This window comes from Drosophila virilis, chromosome 5 (assembly GCF_030788295.1).
Source record: "Drosophila virilis strain 15010-1051.87 chromosome 5, Dvir_AGI_RSII-ME, whole genome shotgun sequence".
In the NCBI taxonomy this organism is placed as follows: Eukaryota; Metazoa; Arthropoda; class Insecta; order Diptera; family Drosophilidae; genus Drosophila; species Drosophila virilis.
In genome coordinates, this window is record NC_091547.1 from 9,328,319 (window position 1) to 9,346,026 (window position 17,708).

The 17,708-nt window shown below is 40.0% G+C and overlaps 2 protein-coding genes across 4 annotated transcripts in view; one reads left to right on the forward strand and one right to left on the reverse strand.

Moving 5' to 3' along the window:
• Positions 1–24: 24 nt before the first annotated feature.
• Positions 25–1,571, forward strand: Gmer (GDP-L-fucose synthase-like protein). Its single transcript, XM_002050546.4, has 4 exons — positions 25–225; positions 285–399; positions 459–1,016; positions 1,092–1,571. Exons 1-4 carry the CDS (start codon positions 101–103, stop codon positions 1,257–1,259), a joined length of 966 nt encoding a protein of 321 aa, XP_002050582.1. The 5' UTR covers positions 25–100; the 3' UTR covers positions 1,260–1,571.
• scaf (scarface) overlaps positions 458–17,708 on the reverse strand; it is an 87,210-nt gene continuing 69,959 nt past the window's right edge. For all 3 annotated transcript variants that reach the window (XM_015174572.3, XM_015174571.3, XM_002050545.4), the window contains 6 exons: positions 16,845–17,209; positions 11,103–11,282; positions 3,141–4,057; positions 2,917–3,069; positions 2,581–2,849; positions 458–2,507 (listed from right to left, as the gene is read on the reverse strand). In XM_015174572.3, coding sequence (XP_015030058.1) covers positions 2,215–2,507; positions 2,581–2,849; positions 2,917–3,069; positions 3,141–4,057; positions 11,103–11,282; positions 16,845–17,174 — 2,142 coding nt within the window. In that variant the 5' untranslated portion in view covers positions 17,175–17,209 and the 3' untranslated portion in view covers positions 458–2,214. The remainder of the gene's footprint in view (positions 2,508–2,580; positions 2,850–2,916; positions 3,070–3,140; positions 4,058–11,102; positions 11,283–16,844; positions 17,210–17,708) is intronic.

Genomic DNA, 17,708 nt, shown 5'->3' on the forward strand with positions numbered 1-17,708 from the left:
TCGCTCATACCGTTTCTCCCATTGACCATCACTATTAAGTCTATCAGGTGGTTGAATTTGTTGTTAAAAGTGAACTTCACACATTAAAGCCGTTAGAATTATGAAAAAGGTGCTTGTTACGGGCGGTACTGGTCTTGTGGGCAAAGCCTTGCAGGCCGTTATCAAAAATGAGCAGCCAAGCGACGAGGAATGGTTCTTTGCTGGCTCCAAAGATGCCGATTTGACGTTAGTGAATTTTGTTTGCACTTCACATAATTTTGGCTTGACTTTTATAAACAATGCAGAAATCTGGCAGCCACGCAGGCACTTTTTGAGAAAGTGAAACCGACGCATGTAATACATTTGGCTGCCATGGTCGGGGGACTGTTTCACAATATGAACAACAATCTGGATTTCTTGGTAAGAAGGCGCCGCCTCAGCTGTTCGCAGAGCCTTAAATTTCATCTTATCTTTTTCAGCGCAACAATTTGCTGATCAACGATCATGTGCTGCAAACGGCACATGAGCTGGGCTGCACAAAGGTTGTCTCCTGCCTGTCCACCTGCATTTTTCCGGACAAGACCACCTACCCCATCGATGAGACAATGGTGCACAACGGACCACCACACGCCTCCAACTATGGCTACTCGTATGCAAAGCGTTTGATAGACATACAGAATCACGCATATCATGACAAGTACGGACACTTGTATACATCTGTGATACCTTGCAACATATTCGGACCACACGACAATTATAAGCCCGAGGTGAGTCATGTCATACCGGGCATGATCAATCGCATGCACAAGCTGCGCACAGAGCATCCGGAAACGCCCGAAAGCGAAAAGGTTTTTACAGTCTACGGCAGTGGCAAGCCATTGCGTCAGTTCATTTACTCTCTGGACTTGGCCAAGCTGATGATATGGGTGCTGCGAAACTACGACAGCGTTGAGCCAATTGTGCTTAGCGTGGATGAATCGTCGGAGGTGACGATCTACGAAGTGGCGGAAGCCATAGCCAAGGCATTTAACTTTAAGGTGAGCCATGGGCAACCGTAGCCAATTAATTTATTTTAAATGATGATATACTTATAAAGCTATTTGTTTTTCCAGGGTAAACTCGTCTGTGATACGAGCAAAGCAGATGGACAACACAAGAAGACGGCATCGAATGCCAAGCTGCGCAGCCTATTGCCGGACTTTAAGTTTACAGACTTCCAGGAAGCCATAGAGGCATCTGTGCTCTGGTATACGACCAACTACGATCTGGCTAGAAACTAATACATATATATATATATATACATAATTGAATGTGATTAAAAGAATGAAAGGAAATATAAATGCGCGCATTTACGATATATCTAAATAATTTCTCTTTATTTAAAAATTAAATAAGAAGCTAAATTTAGATGCATAGACACTTTATACAACATGTTTAACATATTACATACATACATATTATACGATTTACGATATAGGAAAAAGCTTTAAATAACGGTAAATCTCGGTATTGGTGCTCTCATATGTGAAAAGGTGCACATCTATAAGGAGTACTTGGGGGTCAGGGGCATGGGCGGGTATCGCTTAAGCTAGGTACGCAGTAAAGTAAATGATAGAAAAAAATCAAAAATAATATTATATTTCTTGTATAATCTCAATTTCTCTCAAAGGACTTGGAGGTTTGCGGTTCATCATTGTTGTTTGATTTGAATGTGATTGAATTTTGGGTTTCGTTCGTCCGTAATTTTCGTATTGGCAATTCATCGAGTTTGTCCGTAGAACCTAGGCTTATAATTAAATATTTTACAACTTGCTGGACTTCTATACCATTAAAATTGTTCACTTTGCTTATTTGAACTAAAATAGAAATAGATTCAAGAAGAAACGCTGGCAGTTAAAAACTCAAAGAAAGGTTAAGACAAAAGACACTTGTTTTGAATAAATTAGAAATATGAAGGGGTAGATGTGGTTGGACTGGTTGGTGGTTTGCGATGGGATGGTGCTGCTGCTGGTCAGTGTGATGGTGCAGGTGCTGGCGGTGCTTTGGGGAAGAGTGAAAAGAGTTTAACAGCAGCGCAAAGTTGGCTACATTAAAAATAGTTCAACTAAAAAAAACACGTTCGCAACAGTTGAGCTGTCGCCCGATGCATTGATTGCTCAACATTCTGGATATCATCTTCCGTTTGTTGTACACTCGATTGGTTGGCTAAATCCAGTTCAGCGGCCCGAGGCGCCTCTAGAAGCGCTTCAGGAGCAGCGGCTTGCTGCGATCAGCAAATGCCTGATTGATCCATTTGATGTCCGGCTTGGCGAAGCGCACCGATTGATTCTCGCCGCAATTGTTCTCACCGCTGTAGACGCCCTTGAGCTTGACATTGGAGCCGCTGCCGCAGGCCAGCGCGCTGCCAGCATCAAATTCGCAGGCATCGAACTTGGTGGCGCTGCAGACGCTGGTGCCGTCCGCACCGCAATCGCTGCGCGCCTGCGTTGAGGTCTGGGTCACGTGCATAATGGCGCCCTCCTCATGAACTGTGATGTGAGAGTTGCAAGGAATTAATCAAAGTTGGCCATAGACTGGGCGGCTTTCTTCTTCTGGGCTTACTTGACAGCGCCTGCTTGCCCCAGCCGGTGGTCACGCACTGCTCGGACGCGCCGGGATCCTCGTCACTGATGCAGATGGGCTGAATGTGGGTGGCGAACTCGAAACGCTTGTCCAGGCGTACGATGGCCATGTCATTGGCCTTGGTCGAGGGATCGTATGCGGGATGCACGTCAATGGTCTTGGCACCCACCAGCTGGAAGGGCAGGGGCTCGTTGGTGCTGCCCAGCTCCCATTCGCCGGCCTTGATGCGCACATCATTGACGGGCACGCTGCAGCGGCAGGGCGTATATTGTAATCTTCTAGAGACTAGAGACTAGATAAAAAAAGGAAACTTACCCGTCCACACAGCTGGCCGTGGTTAGCACGAACTCGTCTCCAATGATGGCGCCGCCGCAGAGCAGGGTCTTGCTCGACTCGCGCAGAATCATCGCTTGCCATGGGATCTCGGCAAAGTTGGCATCAATATCCTTAACGCCCGTGGGCTTGGTGCTGCAAATATGAAATCGGACAAAGTCAAGCAACTGTTCCAGGTTAGTTTTCAAAGCGAATTCCCAGCTTACCGCTTGTTGCGGGTGGCGCAAACGCCGGCGAGATTGACGGGCCAGGGATCGACATAGTTGGGATCGCGACAACACTTGCCGGGCGCACCACTGTCGGGCAGCAGGCAGTCGGTGAGCGGCACACGGAAGGCGGCCTCCATGGGGCTCAGTTGCAGGGGCGTATCGCTCAGCACGCCAATGGCATTGCAATAGTTCTCCGGGCTGCAGACAAGCGCTGAGGCGCACTTGGCATAGTGCTTGGGCAAATCGGCGGCACCGGGCGTGGGGAAGATCTGGGGCGAGAGCTGATCCTCGCCGCGGTACACGGGCTTCTCATTGGACGGCTGTGGCACACGGTCCGGTTCATAACGTGGCGGCTGTGTGGGACGCGGTTCGCGGTGTGGAATCTCGTTGACGGACACGGGCGGCAGGTACTCGTTAGTGGGGCGACGCGTCGGCGCCTGTGTGGGCTGTGGACGGTACGCAGGCTGGGTGGGTGCGGGCTGCTCGGGCTGTGGACGGTACGGCTGCTGCGTGGGCTGCGGGCGATAGGGCTGCTGCGTGGGCTGCGGACGGTACGGCTGCTGCGTGGGCTGTGGGCGGTACGGCTGCTGCGTGGGCTGTGGGCGTGTCGGCTGCGGAGCGCGTGTCTGCGTCGGCTGCGGCTGATAGATGGGCCGGCGAGTGGTTTGCGGTGGCAGATAATCAACCACGGGACGACGTGTGGTTGTGGGCGGCAGATACTCATTGGTGGGACGAGGCGCGGGCGCAGTTGTGGGCTGTGGCCGATAGGCGGGCTGTGTGGTGCGCACGGCGGGCACGGTGGGATTGGTGGGCAGCGGGAATGTCTTCTCGGGCAGGTTGAAAATGTAGCCATCCTCGGTCAGCGTAGTCGATGGCATGCGACAGCAAATGTCCGGCTCATAGCAACGGTTTGCCTGAAAGAAACCAAAAAGGCGAGAGACAGATATTATAAATTTGCCAAGCGAGAGAGGGAGGGCTCACACAAATTAGCAACGGGCGGAGAGTCAGAGTCGTGTCTGGGTCGTGCTTTGGAGTCCATGAGGCAGCGCATTAAATTACCAGCAACAAGCGACTGGCAACTGCTGCCAACCACTCGACTGTTGAGCACGGCAACCCGCTCATTAAAGTGGCCAATGCTGCCTGTCAATTGTTTTGCTTGTTTTTTTTTTTTTGCTTTCTGTGTGCTGCAGCCTCTGCTTTTGGTTTTGCATCTGGTGTTAATGTTAACCCAGAAATTTGCAGTTTCATGGTGCAATCTATGCGGCAAGAAAACGTTTCAAAACGTTTCAATTGCTGCGGCAGTTGCTGTGTCAAGTTTGTCGCCTAAGTCTTTTGCTCGCTGGCAACACCTACACACACACACACACACACACACACACACTGTCTATTAATTTGTTTATTTATATGCTAAAATCTCCAACAATTATTGCAAACGGAAAACATTTGAGAAACTTTGTGGGTGCGTGACAAAACAAAAAAAAAAAATGATCAAATAAATAAAAGACAAACAAAAACAAATTGATGACTAAATTGTGTAAAAATCATCGAAGGAATAAAAAACACGTCTAGACACATCTTAATAAAGTTAATATTAATATTAATATTAATATAAATGTGCACATTAACGGCTTCATTCAGCGGCAATTAGTCGGTTCTACAATCAAAGTGCCGCTACACAAAAATTACACAAATTATGGAAACTAACAAAAGTTTAGACATAAGTAAAGAATACACGTTAATCCATAAGGAACGTGACGAAGCTTAAATACTCTTTCAGTTAGGCAGGGTATTATATTTTTGTAGAATTTCTTTGCAGTAGAATTTATATTATTAAGTTTGCTTAAATAAAAAGGTTGTTCATAAAACAAATGAATATTCCAACTTTTTCTGTGTCAGCTAACAGCAGAGATTTGTATTAAAGCTGCTTAATAAATAGTTAAAATTTGCAATATTTATTTTATTTATGCATTCTCAAAGAAAATAGAAAGCAATTAAAATGTATTAATGTTTGCTTTTGGCGAGTTTCCAATTATATTTATTTATTTTCTGGCTCGAGTTAATAAATATGAATATAAATCTTATAAATTATATAAAATAAAATATATTTAAATATATTTTATACAGTTGCCTTGCAAAGCTTTAATAAATGCACAATCCATATGCCTTGGGCATTTTATAAAGTTGTTGACATTTGCAGCACACTCAGAGAACAATCTCTATTAATCGTACTTGTGTCTCTGCACTTCTAGCTCAGCTTATTTTTCACTTAAGTTTTTGTTCCGCAAATTTACAGATAACAATTATTATTATTTTCAACACCTTGCATTTGCATGAAAGAGGGGGTAGAAAAAAAAAAAAAACTGGTTCTTGATTGTCGCAATGTTTACGCAATCGTAATGTTTATATGGCCGCCCACAAAAGAATTGAATTGTAAATTCTTGAAAAACAAATTCAAAAACCAAGCAAAAATTAAACAGATCCCAAGCCTGAGCTCTTCGCACGGCCGCGTTGTCAACGTTGCGACCTTCTGTTTTATTGTTTTCGCGCAATTTGTAACTCATAATTCAAGCAGCAGACGACAGACAGCAGCTGCTACCGCGGGGCGTGCGAAAAATAATAATAATAATAAAAAAAAAAAGAAAACAAAAAACAAGAATAAGGCAAAAAAAAAAAAAAAATAATGTGCACATTTGTTAAAAAATTAAGCGAAAAGCGAACAGCGACGGGCCGTCGAGATGCGTCGGATGACAAATTAATAATTATAATTAAATGGGGGAATGCGACGCTTCCGCTGGCCAAGGCTTGGCCTAAATTTGCCAGACGTTGTCGCATGTGGTCCGGTTGTCCTTACTGGCTGCCTTAATTTCTTATCATTATCATTATCATTAGTTGACCCTCTGGCATAATTTTCATCAATTAAGCGTTAATCAAATGTTATCTTAATGTAGACATCACTCAATGACCAATGAGCATTAAGCATAAAGCCAGAGACGCACGCATTAAATTTTATGTAATACACGTTATCATTAAAAAAAAAACCGCTACAACAATGCGAAACTGGCATATTTGCTACTGTTGTTGTTGTTGTTGATCAATGACAAGCTGCAGGCAGCAGGCAGCGGGCAGCAGCCCTCAGCTTCCACCTGATTGCCGATTAAGTCGCGTCTCTTACTCTCTTGCTTATGATCAATCATTTTGCAGCTTCGAGATAACAACAGCGACAACAACAACCACAACAACAAGAACAGCGAGTTGAAGCTACTTGTACGGGCGACAGCAACAATGACGCCAAAATGCTTTTAATAAATTTTGTTGGCCATACAACTTGTTCGTTGTTGTTGTTGTTGTTGTTGTTGTTGTTGCTTGTCTCAGTTGCGGCGCGCTGCAATTTGTTAATAATGTTGCAATTACAATAAGTATATGAAATTTTATGAAATTTATTTTAATGCCATTGCTAAGCGAGCCAAGCCAAGCCAGGCGCGGCAGCTGTTCCCTGAGCCAAGCAAAAGACAAAACAAAACAAATGACTTAGGCAACGAACTGACCAAAGGCTAATAGTGCATAAAGTCATATCGGCAATGACAGTAGCTTAAAATGGCACTTGATTATTAGCTTAAGTTATAAAAATGTTGAGTGTTAGAGTGTCAAAGGGGGAGGGGAAGAGAGAGAAGGCAGGCAATTGATAGCCTTGTGCTAAATTAAATTATTAGGCTATGCAGTAAATATTTAATAGATGTTAAATCACATAAAAGCTTTTTATCTGCACTGTATTGAAAAGTATTGTGTTGAAAAGAGTGTTATGCAACAGTGTTGGTAAATTGCTAAAAAAAGTTGTGCTTTTTTATTGTAAGAAATTAAAAACCTTTTAAAAGCCTTCTATATGTGCTCTACATTACTAAGAATTATTTTTGTTAGTGTTGTTACATTAATAGTAATTATTTTTGACAGTGTTGCTAAAAAGAAAAAAGTGAAAAATTTCTCTTTGACAAATTTTTTATTTAAAAACATATCAAATAAAATATGAAAACAAACAAAATATTAGTATATTTAGTATCTGCTAATAACTTGTCAAAAATGAATTGATAAAGCTGCATTATATTCATTTAAGCAGCTTTCGAGCTCTAACATATCATGCTGCTTCCCAGATGAATCTTGAAATAAAGCTATTGCCAGTTTCAACTACTGTCATTAGAGCTTGGAGATGGGCAGTTCATTTGTAACTGAAGCCTGGCTGTCGTGTGTTCGCTTGGAAATGTCAAGTGTTCTTCTGGTGCCTTATGTAAAATACAAATTTATGACACAAATGTTTCGCGAAATTGTTTTTTATGACAGCGTTAATGTGGCAAATACCACAGCATTAAATTCAAGCCGAAAGACAGACAAAGAAATACCAAAGCTGCCTTAAATATATAAGCACAAAAAATATAAACAAAATCAATAAATACAAAGACAAAAAACAAAAAACAACAAAATGTTAAACGCTGTCAACGACTGCTTGGCGAAGTCTGGCGCCCCGCAAAGCCTCTGGCTGTCTCCGACTACGACCTAGACCTTGAAGTTGTTGTAGTTGTCGTCATCATCATCATCGTCAGTATCATCATCATCAACATCATCAACATCATCATCATTATTGTCAGTGGTGTTGTTTGCTGCGTGCCTACTCGACATGCTCTGTTTGCTGTGTTAGCCTTTTGTTGTTTTTGTCTGTCTTACGGTATTTGCCTTCTCAACATGACAGTCAGCTACCCATATGACTGTCTACAGTAAAAGCTTAAATAACGCAACAATTATGACAGCAAATCTAGGTAAAACAATAAAAACCCCAAATGCCTGTCAAACGGAATGCTAGGTCAGTTGTTGGGTTCAATGCAAAGACCACATTGGTCAAGTTTTGCTAAGATTTCTATATGAAATTGGAGAGTTTGCAAAAATTTCAATGCTATTCGCCTGGCCAATCAATCAAATTTATTTTAAAGCCTCAATCAATTTGAAAGGGAAGAAGCCTAATGAGGCCTCCTAGTCTGCTTAGAGCCTGCAGAAAAAACCTAAAGACTGTTTTAGACAAATATATATGCTAAATGGATTTTTCTCTGGTTCATGCTTTATTTTTAAAAATTTTATAAAATAATAATGCGAAATTTTATAAATTTATTATTTTCTATGCATTCTAAAGCAATTAACGAATTAAACCAACATTTGATAATAGATTTAAATCGAATTTGAATGAAATTGTTGATGGAATTTGATGGGCTATTTTGAAACTTTAAATTAAATATGTCTTTTATGCATAATAAAAAATTGTATTATGTCGAATTAATTCTGAAGCGCTGTCTTAACTCTCTATTAAAATTCTTGGATGCAATAAATTAAATATAATTTACTATGTTAAATGTCAGTAAACAAGGTTTATCCGTAGCTTAAAATTTGTCAAAGTTGCAAGTGTTAAACCGGCTCGTTGAATACAAAAAAAAAAAAAAATTAACGATGAAAAATACAACATTTCGTTTTACATAAATTACATGAAACTGGAACTAAAAAATAAAATGTACACTAAAAATTGAGTTCACGCAATGCAGCATGTTACAAAATGTAAAACATGCAACATGCACAGCACACAGTACCGCAGCCCAAATGATAAATGGCCATAATGAAAATATGCGCCATAATCATCTACATAATTATACGATGCTATTTGTATGGCAGGAGAAGTCGTTTAGTTCAGTTGGTCAGCCGGTCAGCTGGTCAGAGGAGGATCCATTAAAAAAGCAGCGTATGCACGTTATCAATAAGCTTGGCAAATGCTGAAGCTTAAAGGTCGGTCAATAGCCGATATGGGCACAGTGGGCATGCGTGGCATGTGGCATGTAAACATTAATTGATCAGATATGCGCGCAGCAACAGAGAGAGAGAGAGAGAGAGAGAGGAAGAGGGAGAGTGTGCCTAGGCCTAGGCCACAGTATGGCCTCTCCCGGTGCAACGCTTGACAGAGAGGGCTGCCGAACGACCTTGCAATGTTGCATTCCGCGCATTTTTCACTGTTAAACTACTTAAGTTATTTTTGCCTCTTCGCACTCTTGTAAATTAGGTATACATTGCGGCAACTGGTTCGTCTGTTGCTGTTGCTTGTTGTCCCCAGCGTGCATTTTGTAGCATGCCACGCAATTGGCGTCAATGCCTGCATAACTTAACGAGTTCGAGGCACCTTTTTGGTGCGTAATTGTCGCTGGGCCTGGTCGCAGCCAGCTGCCAGCTCGCTCCCCTCTCAGTCGAGGCAAATTATGAGGCTGCGGCCCACCGAAATGTGCAGCCAGCAAAAACAAAAAACTGAATAAGAAAACATCAACTGGCTGAAACGATTTCAGTTTTAAGTGCGTGGCTGCAACAGGCGCTGCTGCAACATAATTCACTTGCTGTGCTGATTTTTTTCTCTCTTTTTTTTTTGCTGTTTATTTTTTTGCGTGCAACAACCGGCAACGGGCTACGGGCAACGGGCAACAAGAGCGTTGAGTACGCAACTGACCCGTTTTGTTGGCCATTGCATGTAAACAAATTATGCAATTGCAATGCCAGCGCCCGGTCTGAATAAATCTGCAAGTGCCTGTTGCCATCTCTTTCTTCTGTCCGCCTCTAGCTGTCTCTTTCACCTGGCTAGTATTCTGGTAGGCCGTAATTTAACACTTTTTTGGCTTGAATGCATTTCATGCACATTGCTCGTAAGTTCAACTGTATTCCATTGCTTGATTGCCACTTGACGGCATCAAGTTCGTTGCCTGAGTCTTTCGTTTTGACATTGCCACTGGCTGCGAACTCGGACTCCAGCTTGGGCAATGTCATCGTATTACTATGTAAATCAGATACATTTTCACTATATGTTAATCATTTGCAGCTAAAAAGCAGCTTATGTTATGTATTTCAAGCCAAAAGCTTAAATGTGGCTAAATGCAGCAACAATTCAATAGTTAAGTCGAATATGTTAGCGAATGCATGAAATGCAGAAGTGAAATCTTGAAATTCTCAAATATTCCGCATTTAAAATGAAGTTATTATTTTTTTGAAATATAAACTGTGTGAGAACATGACTTGTACATATATTAATGCCGTAAACCTATTGTAAATCAGCCTGAAATTGTGAAAAACTTATTCGCAAAATAAAAACAAGGAAGTGAAGCCCCATATATATATATATATATATATATATATATATAGATTTCTATATGAGCGCAGAGGAAGCACAACAAAATCCAATTATTATATTTCAATTATATTGAATTTACTATTGATTCCAATCTAAAAGTCTTGTGCTCTTAAGCTGTAAGCTTCAAAACACGAATATTAGATGACAATTGAAGCTGACACGGTTCACTCCCACGTCGCGATGAGACTTATCTCAGCGGGTTCTAGCTGATGTCGTGTCAAAGCGGATTTGAAATCTCGGATTGCAAAGGCGGACAATTCGTCATTTCACAGAATTTGATGCGAACAAGAAAAAAACAACCAAATAGATCAAAAGTTGAGTGCAATTTGCATCTAGTTACAGATACAACAACAACAATCAGCAACAACAAAAGAATATTTTGCTTCAAAATGTAAACTAATTGTGTGCTAATCAGCTGCATCTGTAACTGTTGTGGGTTTTTCCAGCTGCTGCCGCTGGCTGCTGCAGTTGCAGTTGCTTGTGAAATGTGCTGCGATTGCTGCATTTAACTGCGGAACGCTTTGTTTTCGGGGCATCTCATCATTGGCACATCCAAATGCGATTTTATGCAGTTGCTGGGTTTTTTTCTAATGCTTTTTCGGCTGCTCACAAACAACAACAACAACAACAAAAAACTTGATATTTTTGATACGCCCAGATCACTTTCCGGTGCTAATGATTATTTTTTGTGTGTGTGCGTGTGTGTTGCTCAAGTTGAGCCAATTAAACGGTTTGGGTCTGACAAATGTTTTATCACAACTTACCCCCTGCTTTTTCACATAGTTGATGGCGCTGATTTCGCCATTGCGACAATCTTGCGGCGCCACACAATCCGAATCACGTGGACAGGTGGCATACGGCACGGGCGTGGTTGTTGTGGTTGTGGTCGTCCTTGTGGCCGGTGGTCGGTAAGTGCAGCAGATGTTTGATTCGGGATTGCAGTTCTGCAAGCAAAGAGATATTTTTAAATTCACATACGTTTGCTTAAGAAACCAAGTCTTAAATTCAAAATTGATTGATATTTTGATAGTGGAATGATATATCAAGAAAAAAAGAATATAAATTTGCTCTACTTATGATATCTGGAGTCTTTAAATCTTTTAGAATCGACACCGACGCGTTCATACAGACGAATAGAAGAATAAAAGGATAGAGCTATATGAACCTTTGAATAGTTGCAGGTCCTACAAACGAATGACTGAGGCAACGAACTTGTCATAGCTGTGCACTCAAACTTAATGCTTATATAACTTGTCATAGCTGTGTCTTCAAACTTAGTTTTCATATAATATGTCTTCTTCAATATGTGATGATAAGTATTAAAATTATTTGTTGCTACTAAATTTACATAGACCATAAAAAACCAAAGACTGAGGAAACAAACCTGTTTCAGGCCATAGCTAAATGTACAAAAGTATAAAATACTGAAGCTAATTTGATATATGATATCCTTTCTTAATGTATATTTTTATAGCCATTGAAACGAATGACTTAGGCAACGAACCTGCAGATATTACATAACTGTCTGTTGCCAAGAGCTGAAGTCTTAGGCTTAGGCTAAATGTTTTTTTTTTGGCATATCCTTAACTGTTGTGTTTTTATGGCCCATTCCACGATGGCTATGAAATATCCTGTATTTTTCTTCGATTTGTATAGGCCATAAAGAGATAAATGACTGCTGCAACGAACTTGGCAAATGACAGATACAAAGCTTACTGTCCACTTGCCTTGTCGCACAATCAATCAATGTGTTTAGTAGCCGCGTACTTGACCAACACTGTTAGCCATAAAGTTGCCACTCGTTGGCATCGGCATTAATTAAGCGGCCTAAACGATCGTTGCTGCTGCTGTTGCTGTTGCGACTGCGACTGCGACTGTTGCAGCAATTGTTGTTGCAGTCGCCTTTGGCAAAAGGTCAGCAAAGCGGCCATTGCAGTTGCATAAATGATGTGTTAAAATAATGTCCAAACAAATGCCGCCTATGCTGTGCTTTTTCTTGCCACAGTCTTCAGCTACTTTTTATTATCTTTTAGCCTCTTGTTGGCATTGCAGCATTTGCATTGAACTTTGCCGCCTTCATTCAACGGTTTTATGTGATTCTAATGGAACCTTCGCAACGCCTCGACAATGCTAGCTAATTTGTTTAAGCCAAACGTCCAGCTGGCATTTGAACAATTGCAAATTAATAATAATAATCATGTTAGCTGTCTGCGGGCCAGAAGTTCAAGAATTACCAAGGTGTTTCTTCTGCTAGGCTTATTTTTTTTCTTGTTTTTTTGCGTCTTGCTTGGCCGCAGCTACAGAAGCCTCACAGTAGCCAAAGGCGTGCTTTAGACGTCTATGCAAATCAATTAGCTTGACCATGCGATTTCTTAAATGCAGCATTAACATGGCTCAAATAGCGCTGGCTCAAGATTGAGCCATTAATCTTTATTATGCAATTCACTCAATATTGAACCCATTTCCTAGGCAAACAAAACCAGTTCAAAGATGAACTGTAGCACGTATATATATATACGAGTGGGTCTGATACCATATCAATCAAGCTGCGGCTCGTTGGCTTTCAGGCCAAATTGATTTCTGGCTAATTTATGTTCACATTTTACAGCCTCACGAAACGCAAAACACGCGCTTATGTTATATATTTATAGAGAGATAGAAAAAAATAATCAAACTAATCGACCTTGGGTAATAAAAAACGCTGATCGCTGGACACGCTCAAATTGGTATTCGAAAACTAGAAATTCTTGTCAAGGCACATGTAGAACATCAGTTTTAAGTAGGGCCTCGGCTTAGTAGCACAGTCCAATCATTTAAATCACGACTGACAAATTTATGAAACGCTTTTATAAGCATAAAAAAAACACAGCACACAAAACTTAATGACTGTGAAGCACTTTAAGTTTTGTTTAAAGTTGAAAGTAAAGCCTGAACTAGCTTGTATAATAAATGCTAATACATCTAGCTTAGGCACACACATTGTGCTGCGGCAGCTGCATGTTAGAATACTCTACGTGGCATTTGTTTCTCAGGTTTCAGGATAATATAAACATGTTAGGCGCGCACGTGTGAACGCCGGGCTAGACTCTGAACTGAAGTATTCCCGTCAAACCGGATGACTAGCTGCGCGGGTTTAGTTGGTTATCTAAAATTGGGGGGTTTTCGGCGCACAGGTTGTTAAACCTTTTTTAAACAAACGGAACGTGTGCGGCATTTTTGACGTAAGTCCAAACACTGTTCAATTTTTGAATAATCATAAAAATAAGCGGCGCACAGCACACTTGACATCATCGTGCTGAGAATTTTTCCTGAGCTTTGATTGTTGTGCTTTTTTTTTTTTATGTATTCAACTTTAATTGGTTGTGCGCGCAAATTATATTCCAAAATTCGCACAAATATTTGGCTTGTTTATTGATTTAAGATCTTTGGCATGCTGTGTGCTAATAATAATGAGCGCTAATGAAAGAAGCAACAAAAATGTGAGGTATTTCGACAAATATAAATATATTATTGTATTGCAGATTCCCCTAAGCGCAAAGCTGTGATTTGTTCAGGAAATGCAAACAAATTGAAATGGGGAAAAAGAAAAAACACAATTGGCATAACTCGCACTGTTGACTATGTCAAAGTCAAGTTTACACAAAAGTTGTTAGCCGACTGCCTAATTTGGCCAAAAGCACAGAGACAAACATAATGTTGTGATTCAGTGCGTTGCGACGCCCACGCGTTAAATATTTGTCTAACGATTTGGCTCTTTGTCTATTGTCCAGGCGCGAATTGGTCAACATTTGTGGTCTGCAAATATATTTGCCAGCTGTCCGTTATAGATACATAAATAGTTAAAGTGCACGTGTTTGCTGTTGACTGATTATCATTGGCATTACTTTATTTTACCCATTGTAGCTTGGCTTCAATCAACTCATTAATCTGGTGCTAGTCAATTAATTTAAGCAATCGACAGCGCTCAGCTCTTAAATACAGCTATTAATAGTCGCACTTATTATAGACATTCTCTCGATTTCCAGGTTCATTGCTCTAAGCCGCTTTAATGACCAAATTCCAGCAGCTGAGCAGCTGAGCTGCCCATTTCGAGCCGCACTAAATTAAGCCTTATTAGCTACGGCTAATCAACATGTTTCGTAGCCAAAACGCGCGCTCCGCACATTTAGCTTAAATATGTTATTTATAATTTATTATTTAGAACCATATTTTTTTTTTGTTTAAAACATTTTAAACGCTATTGCTAATTGAATTGAATAAAAATGCTTGAAATGCACACTTAAAATTCCCATTAACCTGTGTATATATATCTTTTGACTATATTAGTTGATGCAAACAAACATGGCTTGAGCTACACATTTTTGTTTATAGACAAAAAAAACAAAGCGCTAAATAAATTTCAAGTCAATCGCATATTAAACAGACAAATGACATTGATATTCTTTTTCTTGATAAATAATAGATTATTTTTATAAACTATTTAATTTAGCATATGACATTCTCTACTTTTATGAAGCATTAAATGGAAAGTCTTTATGCAATCTTTATTCTAATGAAGATATTCCAATAAAGAAAACCTTTAATTTTTGTTTAACATTCAATTCTATACTGTTGTTATCTTATTTATGCTTTTCAATCAATATCTGATATGCTTAGGTTTTCGAATCAAAAAATTCCTACATAATTAAACAAAAAATAAAACTTTTGTTTTAATTTGTTAACATATTCACACATTTTGACAAATTGGACACGGAAGATCGGTTAATAAATTCAAGCTAGACAGATTGACAGAATATATGAATATATGATCTCTATATATAAAACTGACTGACTGACTGACTGACTAACTGACTAACTGACTGACTGACTGTTGATTAATGCACAGCCCAAGCCATAAGAGCAGAGAACCTGCAAATTGTTTTGCGGTTTCCTTATGTGATGCAGATGCACGCTAAGACTGGCTATTGGGAAATTCCACCCGCAAGTGTTGAAAGATCAAAAACCGTAATATACCACATATTTTTTTACCAGCCGATCCGCCTCAAAGTCATTTTCAACGGTCTTTGTTCAAATTTATTTGAGGGGTGCTTTTTGGAAATTTTCCCCCTTTGGATGAGAAATGCGTGTGAAAGGCCTAATGAACGCGAGATTACTTTTCGGCTTCAAGCTTCTCACCATAAGGGTAACATAAGCGGAAAGTGTTGATTCCAACTTTTGGTTCCTTAATACAAAGAACAGCATTTCTAGCAGAAGCCTTTGCGTAACAGAAGTCTGCAGCTCATTATTGTTTCTTTTAGCTACAGGGTATTTATCCGTCTAGCGGTTGTAATAAACATATGCATTCTTTACCTTCTTATTTGTATGCGTAATTAAGTTTGTCATCGATAAAATTGCATTTGCTGCTGTTATTTGAGTTGCCAAACTTGTCGTCGCTGGTCAATGGGTCAAATGTGCACTTGAGGCGCCGCTGCCGACGTCGACGTCAACGTCAACGTCAGCGTCGACGTTGTGGCCAATAAGTAGACATAGATCGTCTTCAATAATTTTTAATTAAAAAACATAATTCAGTTGCTTGGTTTTGCAATTTAAGCGCGAAATAAAATGCATTTTTTATATGCACAAGCACACACACACACATATAAATGTACTAGCATGCACACATAAACGTGAATAGGCTGTTTAAAATGCAGCAAGTTTGTTGCCTAAGTCTTTTGTTGTAGCTGCCGGCGATGTGCGCCATTCAAAGCAAAATAAGTTATAAAATTTGGTCGCAAATTGCAATTGTCGCCATTCATTTGCATAGACGCTCGATGCTCGAACTTTTGCGGCCATAAGCCAGAGCATGTGGAGAAACCGCCGGAGGTTGCAGTTGCAGGTGCATCAATTTTGGGGGTCTGTGATCTGTTTTGTTTACGTTATTTATGGGCGGCCGATGAATATGCAAAATTGAGCACTCAGCAGAGCAAAAAGGGCAACAAAAAAAAAAGAAAAACAACTTTTGTGCATTTACATAAATTTCTTTTTGGCAAGCGGCGAACTTGGCGAGCAGCAATTAAACATGAACTTCACTTTTTATTTCACTCGCCAGCTATTACGAAATGCGCTGCCGACGAAAGGTTGAATGTGTTTTGGTTTTCATTTATATATATATGTATATATATATTTATTTTTTGTAACGACAAACCGGAAAATAACGGTGACTGTGCCAACAATAAAAAATGCAGATCAGATCTGGCTAATCAGGCGCATTGCCATATTTTCAACATTATCCAGACCGTAGACAGGCTTTTAATTTGGCGTTGGCCTTTTGTCCGGTTGCCGGGCTGCCGCTTGTCAAGCGCCTGCCACATTTACTCGTATATTTCATGAATATCGGGTTTAACCGAGCCACAATCGATGCGCATTATGCAATTGCTAGCAAACTAGCCGAGCGACCCGAGACAACAACACAAACAACAGCAACAACAGCAAGAGCGACAATCTGATGATTTCTACGGCTGGCTTACCTGAATCTTGGGCAGCTGCTGGCTAAAGTAGCCATTCTGGCACTGATCCTGACGCACACACTGCTGTCCATTGGCGCACTTAAGCTGCTCCAGCGGCGGCAGATAGGTTGGCGCTTGGAATGGCGCAGCCTGTCTGCTGATCACGGCATGATGCAGGAATGGATTCGAGACGGGATTGACGGAGAAGTGCGTTTCGGGCTGATCCTTAATGTCGTTTTGATATTGACCATTGAGGAACATGTTGGCCTGGTAGCTGGCATTGACGGCGCCTTGCATGGCCAACAGCAGCAGCAGCGGGGCCAAAGCGAGTGGGCTTCGAAACCGTGACATGGCGTTTGATTTTATATTCCAAATGCGTGTCGCTTCTGAAATGGATGATAATTAAAAATTCATAATTATTGCAAGATCATTTAAAATTCATAATTATTACTCATATAAATTATTTCTATTGAATATTTATTTATTTTTATTTAAATTACATAATATGAAAACGACTTGATATTCACAGTTTTGTTTTTTTAATTTATGCTGGGTTTTTGTGCGACACTTTCAGAGAATTGTGTAATAAATATAGATATTAGCATTTCCACAAATTAAAATAAATTAAAAAAAAAATTATGTAATATATAAAAGTAGATGGAAATAAAATAATTACTAACTTTATACATATTATACATAATATATATAATAATTATTATTGATTTATTTTTGCAATCAAAATATCCCAGTACTCAGATCTCTGCATATAAATATAAGTTTTGGCAACTATTATTTACGTAAATATTAATAATATTTCATAATTTAATATATGCTTCATATTGGTATTTATTTATTATTTATTTGCAAATATACTAGTACTAAGTT

Bases quoted from the DNA above. Each gene is read 5' to 3' on its own strand.
- Gmer (XM_002050546.4), top strand. From the start codon at position 101: ATGAAAAAGGTGCTTGTTACGGGCGGTACTGGTCTTGTGGGCAAAGCC. The intron at 226-284 runs GTTAGTGAATTT...TAAACAATGCAG, and splicing joins TCCAAAGATGCCGATTTGAC to AAATCTGGCAGCCACGCAGG. The intron at 400-458 runs GTAAGAAGGCGC...TATCTTTTTCAG, and splicing joins ACAACAATCTGGATTTCTTG to CGCAACAATTTGCTGATCAA.